We start from the raw sequence: 9190 nt of genomic DNA on the forward strand, positions 1-9190 counted from the left end.
TTTATTACATCTTATTGTAGTCCTATTGTATCTTAAGTGCACAAAAGTACATTCTTAGGCTTGGTTCCTTGAATTTTCCCTTGGGGATTTATAAAGTATCTACCATCATCTTCATCAACAGCCACATAGCAGCAACAATACAAGATAAGTACAAATAAAAATATGTAACAAGTAAAAATAAGTTGCAGTATAGATCCCAATAATAAATAGTAAGACTAAAGTAAAGTCAGTTATAACAAGAGAAACGAATAAAATGCTAATAATTAATAAGTAATGCGGTGTTGTAAAGTGTAAATGTAAAGTGTTCCAGCGGCAGTGGGGCCAGCCACGGTTGATTCTAGTGCAGAAATACTGTGCAAATTACAGGAGAAAAATATTAATTTGAATAGTCTGTTGTCGTGTGCTGGTTTGGGGGTAGCGGATTCCTCCAACTGACCTATTGGTTCTCCTGCTGGGCAGTGTGTCTCCCCAAATGTTAATGTTTTATTGCAGCGATGCGTCAACTAGAGACACCAATATATACCCATTGACATCCAAGTATAGTCAACATAATATGATCTATGGATATTACATTGTATACCATTATAGGACTTTCTGTATTCAATGTTGACGTATCCTGACTCTTCCCCACAAGCTAAATAACAAACGATCCCTCAAGTATCGTGTCACGACCTATTTGACCACAATACAATATAAGTGAGTGGTTTTGCTTTATTCTCTATGTGACAGGTGCATCACTGCAGTTAGAAATGAACGAGGGTGTGATTGACTTACTATGGACGAAATGTTTTTCCAAAACTTGGAGGTAAGCATAAAAGGGTTGTGTGGATAAATAAATTAATGTGACTCAGCTGTAAACTAATTCCAGGCCGCTTCTATAGCCGCCAGTCTATACTGAAAGCCAGTAAACACCAGCCGCGTTATTGTTTACTAGTGTAAAATAGTTATTGCCATTACATAACATCCAGAAACAAGTCCAATAAGGGTTTTGAAGAGAGCACAAAACCCAAAGGTTTAAGAATGCTTTTTGTCCATTCAAATTTTGTTTTACTGTTATTAAAAAGGGACCTGGGTTGAGGTTAAAATACACACATTAAAGTGGCGAGGAATACGGACACACACTTCAACTGTACAGAGCTGTCTTGTTGCCATATGGAAATAACTTTATATATATCAAACGGTTTGTCGTAATAATATACCAGGAAGAGCAAAGAGCAACATCAGAACCAAAGTATTTACGATTATACTTAGGTATGTTTTGATGCAATGTTCATCAAAATGTTTTAAAGAATATATAAAACCCATAAATGTCTTCATTTTCTTACACAGTGCAGTTATCCCAATCAGACAGTATAGGGAACAAACCGTGTTGACTTGAAAACTGAGCACTTCAAATGTAGAAACACATTGCAATAAAATTGTCCAGCACCTTCCAATCAGAGGCCTTTCTGTCCAAACGATGTAACACAAACCTGATGAATGCTATGTTGTATAATTTGTAGATAGCTCCAATGTCACCAGTTTTTTATTTATATTGCGTGTCCACTGGTTTGGCGTCTGATAGCCAAATCCAAACTCAGTTTCTCCCCAAAGTCCCTGATAAAACCAGACCGCTGCCTGGAGCCACTGGTCAAATGTTTTGGTCAGTCACCAGTTTCTCCATCCTCTTGATCTTGCGTTTGTTCTTGGGCATGGGCCTGTCGTACAGCCCATTCCTCAGCAGATGCTCCTTGCTGTGGTGGACCTGAGCGCCATGCTGGAGCTGGAAGGTGCAGAGAGCGTTCAGGGGCCTTAACAGCACCTGGATGGAGTTGAAGAAAAAAGGTGGGGCCACAGTTAACCCCAGCCACCAGACATGACTAATAGATTAAATCAGGTGAATTGCTTGGCAGTAGATTTTTCCCGTTTTGCAATCAAAAAAATACATCATTCTGGGGTACAATTTTGGACCTGACAGGTGTATGCAACTTCTAGTATGCATTAGTGTACTCTGATTTAGCTGTATATTTGAGGTCATTTTCTGAAAACAAATCTTTAAACTATGTTTGTCCTACATATACAATAGAAATGCATAGAAATGCATTGACGTGTTCACCTCTCGGATGCTCTCCTTCCGTTCCAGCGTGGACAGCGTGAGGGCGGCACACTCCAGGGTGGAAAGACAGATGTTGGTGGGCTGAGTGCGGATCACATACTGACTGGACAGAGTGCTGCTGAGCTGGACCTGCTCCGATCAAAACCACATCGGAAAGCATCAGTCATCCATAGGTTGTGTGGTGATGTACTACACATTTTATACTGAACTATTTCAAGTGGGCAGTGATGTACCGTTTATATTGAACTGTTGAAAGTGTGTGGTGATGTACAATTTAAAGTGTGTTGTGAAGTACTGTACAGTTTATAGTGAACTATTTAGCCACAGATGATCCAAAAAGGCCAAGGTGGAGGTGAGGCTTCTGGCTCAAGGACACCTACAGTGAGGAATCGTACAAACCTGTTTGGGCAGGTGGAGCAGGTCGTTCCTCAGGAAGAGATCCTTGGCCTGGCTCCAGGTGCCGTCTATTAAGATCACATTGTAGCCTAGGCTCCTTGCCTCTGGGTCAGACGGCAGCAGTTCCTCCAGGTTCTGGGCTCCAGGGCCCGGGTACATGATCAGGGTCCTGGGGTCTCGGCACACTGCTGCCAGGTCAGGGTACCTGAGAGGTACACAATAAAGGCAAGTCAACGATGCAGTAGGTACAATTGTGTATAGTTTTCTTTATTTGTATTTATTATTATTAATTATATACAATTGTTTGTTGCTGCCATTCAGGAACTTCAAGGGCACGCTACAAATCCTGTTTACAGTAAAAAAGTGAAGCTATTAAACAGTTAACAAATCATGATACATGATATTTTGGATTGGTTTGCGTTACCTCTCTTCACTGAATCTCCTGCCAACTATGACGTTGCATTTCCCTGAAGGCAGGCAAGCAGCGAGGAGGGGCACTGTGCGCAGGACTCTGCTCTCCTGAAAATAATACAACTAGATGATCACAGTGTAGGAGCTATATAGTGAAAAGGCTCATTGATTATATTAATACTGAATTGGTTGTATTTCCGTTCATGCATTTTTTGTTCAGATAATAACATTAACATGTAGCAGAAGAAGATGCGAGTTCTGTTGAGAACAATCAAAGGAAATAATCAAAACACTGGTGTACCGAAGACCTATAGGATATAGTGAGTCTACATTTTATTTACTGCATGCATCATTCTCAATTGTCAACAAATGATTGTTTAAATTTCCCTAAACATTGACCCACATACCTCTGCTGGATGCTGTACTATATACAAGCATGTAGACACCTCCAGAGGATGCACAGGCAGAAAGGGGCAGAGGCAGACCTTCTGAGGGCGGCTGCAGAGGGAGAAGAGGGAAAGGACGAATAGAGATGATGTAGACAGACAACCAGCAAGTCTCCAATAGAGTTTGAACTTTCTTATCATAAATTAACTTCCTCAATGTGGGAAAACGAAAGGGAAACCAGACATGATCAATCAGGTGAAGCTAATCCTCATCATAACATACCCGCATCGTAGACACGTGGGGCGTCTCTCACACACCTCTACAGGGAGGGCAGCAAGACCACCGAATACGTCCATTTCTGCGTCCTCTGGCGAACTTTCCTCACAGAAGTCGGAATGGTTTTCATCATCACAGAAGGCAGGAGACCGACGGTCCTCAGAAGGAATACAGTCCTCCATTGCAAACGCCTGAATCTCACGCATGCGCCTAGGACGTGAAACGCCTACCTCTACGCCGTCAGAGTGGGTAGCACGTGAGTTGCAATGAACGCGGTGCTGCCACCTGCCGTCGTGGTGGAGAAGCGTGAAAGGTATCTATTAGTTTGGCAGGGGGTTGGTTGATTTTAAAACATTAAAAACATTAACAATGGTTACTTTTACTGACGGTCTATTCGCCATATATTTAGCCCAAGAACATCCAATTTAACTGGCTTTTAGTTGCTAGTGCCAGAACGATTTTTTAGAGATTGTTCAATTCAAGAACTCAAATGAAATAGTTTGGAGAAAGCGAAATATAAGAGATTTGTAATTTAACAGTGTTTGATCTTCATATTGAGGCTTTTTTTTTTGTTCAGACCACAGTTTAGTTAGAGAGTGTGTCTGACTAAGGAGGAAACACGGTCTATTAATAACTGGGAAACTGGATAATATCACGTTTACAGCGTCACACTGGGGTTCATATGTCATCAGCAGGACAGTCAAAGGCTTCTGGTTGTAATACTTATGATCACACATTACTCGCTTCAACTTCTCTTTAATTCTTGAAGCAGAACCCTGAAACGCTTAAACTTCGATTTGTTGAATGCTGTTACAATCCCCAATGCAGGAATTTATGTTACTATGACCAATACAGGACTTATTGTTACAATGCCCAATACAGGACCTTATGTTACACTGCCCAATAAAGGATAAATATTACACTGCCCAATACAGGACCTGATGTTACAATGCCCAATAATGGACTTTATGTTACAATGCCAAATACAGGACTTTATTTTGAAGGATATTGTTGAAATGGCCTCAATGGTTATGCAAGATATTGTACATATATACTTTATTATAATGATAATGTCATTAAAGTAAAAATAGTAAAATTCTGAAAAATATACCCAAATAAACACTCTGGTCTTTTTAAATTGCATACAAATGTGACATTTACCTTGTGTCAGCAACTATAGTTGTAGAATAAATTGCTATACAGTATATGCTGTACAGATTATGTAAGATTCTATTCAATTAATGATGAACAAGATATACAGACCAAGTTGAAGTTGTAATATCTAAGATTGAACCCCTCCAAATGAGTAAGCGGGAGAAACTCAATAACACTGTGTTCGGTCCACTCTTACTAGTGCAAGCTGGCATAGCTCGGCTGGCTCATGGGGGCATGAGTTGTCAACAAAGAGTATGGCGCGGGTGGCCAGCATTTTTTTATTGCATAATATATCAGCAAATATATCAGAATTTATTTGATTGATAACATTAATATAATCACTATTGATCATTGTTGTCTATAAATATGTCCCGGTTATGTTAAGCTCAAGCACGTTCAAATGTTACACATTGCAACCTTAAACGTCTGATATATCGTTGCCCATAGATCCACTACAGTATAACACACTGTCCTTTTTCCTTTGCAGGCTCAGGCACTAATGTAGGGGGATACATTCGGTCTTCTTCTCCAGTAGATTCAGTCACATGGATTCTTTCTTGGTCTAATCTCAAATCTATCTTTGCTGTTTCAGTTGAAGAGATATCTGTTTGTTTGTCTGCTTCGCTTCCTCCGAACGAGTCACTGCTGTCGCCTTCGTCTTTCACACTCCCGGGTTTATTCCCTGTGTCTGCAGTCAGTGCACACTGCTGCCTGCTGCTCTCCTCTCTCTCTCCGTCTCCCTCGTCGGCCGTCTCCACAGGGGAGGCCGTTTCCTTGTCTTCCAGCTTCTGTTCCTTCACACCCGGCTCATCTTCTTCGTCCGGGCCTTCGACGGCCCTCAGGGGCGTCAGGTCAAGGGAAGTCTTGGGAGCTGTGACTTCCTTTCTTCTTGGAGGGACTACTGGCTTCGGCATTTCATCAGAGAACTCTATCCCAGGTTCATCAGGAAGACTTGAGTCTAAGTCATCCTCAGGCTTACTACTCCGATCTGTATCCTCTGACACAAACTCATAGCTTTCAGAAGGCTGTGTTTGCTCTGTTCTGTTTTCATTGCAGTCTTTTTCTCTGGGCTTACCAGATGGAAACATCTGTTGGGTTGACTTTATGACCTCTAGCCTTGCCCTGATCTTTGCTTGAGCCTCATCCTCCTCCTGGGCTGGCGCCATGAATGGATTCATGTCACACGGGGAGGAATTTCCACTAGATCTAAAAAAGTCGGTGATTTCGTCCTCGTCATTGATATCAGGATTTGTGGGCAATTCGCCCAAATCATACGAATCCTGGGACAATACTCGAATCCCCTCCAGTTCCTCCTGAATGTTTTCCTTCTTGGCTGTCTCCATCACGGGGGTCTCGTCTTTGAGGACGTATTTCTCCAGGTATCCCCTGGCCTCCCTGTCGGAGTGTCGGCTGTGGAAAGACTTCTCGGACGCCAGGCTCTGTGTGTCCTCCTCCTCCTTCACCCGGCTGCCCGTCGCCTCTTCATACAGGTCTGTGTAGAGGAACGCCATGGCTTTGGGCTCTTCAAACAGAATCTGGTCAATGATCTTAGCGGGTCCCTCAGGGAGAAAGATGGGAGTGAGAATTTCCTCCTGACTTCCAAACAAGGCAGAACCGCTCTGCTTCAAAGGGGGTCGAGGGGATCTGCATTCCTCGACATCGGAAACCCCTTGGACCATAACGTCATCGGTGCCACCATAGAAAACGTCATCGAGAAGTGCCATGTCCTCTTCGTCCTCATCCACCTCCCCCTCGTCCACGCTAACTGCCCGACTACTCTGACTGAGATTGGGCTCCTTGGTGTCCTGGCTCTCCTTCGCTTCCTCTTGTTCTTCTGCCTGCTGGTCCTCTGGTCCACCTTTGATCACGGCAGGACTGCCTGGGGCCTGAGCATCAATCAAGGTGAACTTCTCAAAGTAATCCATGTTTGAAGTGGCTTCTCTGGCCGGAGGCTTCATCACCGGGGCCCCCGGTGGATCCATCACATTGGAACCAGTTTCATTTGCATTTAATCGGACCACTGCCTTGGTTAAGATGGGCTCATCATCGTTCAACCCAGATGTGTAATCGTTGGTTGTTCCGGTAGACTTGATCACCAGGCTCTCCTCCAGATAAGACAGGTTGTCTTCCATGGCCGTGCTCTCTTCCTCGTCCACCGATGCTAACATAGAAGGAACAACGATGTTAAGGATCTCAGAGCCTTCGGCCACCAAGCAGAACACTTGTTGCTCATGATCTCCTGCAGTATTTTCCACTTCCTTTTCTTGTTCTTGGTCGGCCTTGACATTTGGAAGCGAGAACCCCACTAATTCTGGCCTCCCAACGACCTCATCCTGCTCTTCTAAAGCCTCTTGCTGCTGCCGTCTGATACTCGCGGCGCTCGGGGCTCTGTCTTTGGATCTCTTCCTCCTGTGGATGTTCTCCTCATCCATCACGATGATGATCCTCCCTGCCGGAAGGGCTCCGGGCGTGGCGGGACGGAAGGAGGGCACCGCGTACGATTCAAGGGCGATGCTTCCAGCCTCGGAGGCCCACGGTGTGGGGCAGCGGCTGGCACTGGTTTCCCACTCAATGCCGCTGTCCTCACTCTGCATGGTGACCATGGAGAAGGACGGGTCCATCATCAGGCACTGCATCTTGGGTCGGACCGCCTGGTCGTGGACCGCCTGACGGAGGCTGAGCACAGAGGTACAACACACAGCATGTTGAACACTTGGGCCTTGAGATTATGAAGGAACTATATTATAATATATTATATTATATTATATTATAATATGTTATATTATATTATGTTATATTACATTATATTATAATATGTTTTTTTATATTGATATTATACAATATTTGTTTTTTATACATTTGCAGGGATATTTGAACCCATAACAGCTGGTAAATCTAATTCAGATGAATCAATATAATCAATCCTATACCTATATCTGATTTGACATAACCACGTGAAGGGATTGTTTAAAGTTTAAGAAACATACACTATTCTAGGTAATTCTAGTCATCTTTTGATTGAAAAAGGAATCCTCCTTACCTATTCTTCAGGTCCTCCACTTCAGAACACTCGAGGTCCTGCCTAACATCATCTTCACACGGTAACACGGTCACTGTGTCCACATCTGTCCTTATGCAGTCTTCTGCATCCATTGTTGCCATGTCTTATAACATTCGCAATGTCTCTCCACCAACACTCCAAACTGGTGTGGGGACCACGCTTCAAGCTAAGGGCACTCGAGAGAGGATTTCCTGCTCAGCACTAATCTGGAAATAGAAAACGGGGCATCCAGTGTTTCATCTGAGGCATTCGCAACATGTCGGCTGGTTAATATGTGAGGAGTACTCAAAGCCTCTGGCACATTGCAGGGTGGTTTTGCATTATGGAACACTTCTACATTATCTATAGATCTATCCATTGATATATCTGTCCATCTGTCCGCCCGTCCGTCCGTCCGTCCGCCCGTCCGTCCGTCCGTCCGTCCGTCCGTCTGTCTGTCTGTCTGTCTGTCAGTCTGTCTATATATCTATCCGTCTGTCTATCTATCTATCTATCTATCTATCTATCTATCTATCTATCTATCTATCTATCTATCCATCTATCCATCTATCCATCTATCTATCTATCTATCTATCTATCTATCTATCTATCTATCTATCTATCTATCTATCTATCTATCTATCTATCTATCTATCTATCTATCTATCTATCTATCTATCTATCTATCTATATATCTGTTACAAATGAATGTCATATCTCCTACATAAATATAATTACCTCAATACATGTAATAGACCACCTACTAACATATCTGAAGACTATGTGACCCTTCTCCATACCGTGTTATTGGCTGTATTGGATGACGTGCTGTGCACAGTGTAGCTCCTTTTTGACGGCCACGTTACTTCAAGTGGGCTAAAAACAGACAGCAATGCCGTACTTTACCGTTTACAAGTAAACAAGGTTGAGTTCCCCACCTTCTCTGACAGGACATATGGACAGAGCCAACGTGACTAATGTAAAATACATTGAAAAGCAAAATGATTATTTCTATTATATATTTACTATACAATTAAAAATATCAAAAGTGTATTTTTTATTAATTTATTATTATTATTTGTAATTAGTTTTCTATTATTATTATTATTATTATTATTATTGACAGTAGTGGCAGTACAATTATATATATATTTGTAGACCTATGGGCAACTATCCCAGGTGCTACCTCGTATTCGTGTAAAGTTATGATAAATATACACAAATATTGTTCTTTTTCTTTCCAATGAGGTTGTGCTGCAGTGTATATTATGCGCTGAAAAAACATACTATTTATAAAATATGCATCGCTGATGTCAAGTTTCACATGGGTCGCTTTTCGTCACATTCATAATTGCGTTTGAGTCGGTGAAAATAATTTCATATTATGATCGGATATTATGAGGCTCTACTCTAGGACGTAAGGTCTGACC

At 42.4% G+C, this 9190-nt stretch overlaps 1 protein-coding gene across 1 annotated transcript; it reads right to left on the reverse strand.

The window, feature by feature from the left end:
• Nucleotides 1-51: 51 nt before the first annotated feature.
• LOC130380915 (cardiomyopathy-associated protein 5-like) lies at nt 52-8561 on the reverse strand. Its single transcript, XM_056588344.1, has 8 exons — nt 7761-8561; nt 5177-7396; nt 3572-3850; nt 3310-3400; nt 2916-3010; nt 2495-2696; nt 2096-2224; nt 52-1801 (listed from the first exon to the last, which is right to left on the reverse strand). The coding sequence occupies exons 1-8, from the start codon at nt 7880-7882 to the stop codon at nt 1631-1633; spliced, it is 3309 nt and encodes a 1102-aa protein (XP_056444319.1). The 5' UTR covers nt 7883-8561; the 3' UTR covers nt 52-1630.
• Nucleotides 8562-9190: the final 629 nt, after the last annotated feature.

This window comes from Gadus chalcogrammus, chromosome 4, assembly GCF_026213295.1.
Source record: "Gadus chalcogrammus isolate NIFS_2021 chromosome 4, NIFS_Gcha_1.0, whole genome shotgun sequence".
Classification (NCBI taxonomy): Eukaryota; Metazoa; Chordata; class Actinopteri; order Gadiformes; family Gadidae; genus Gadus; species Gadus chalcogrammus.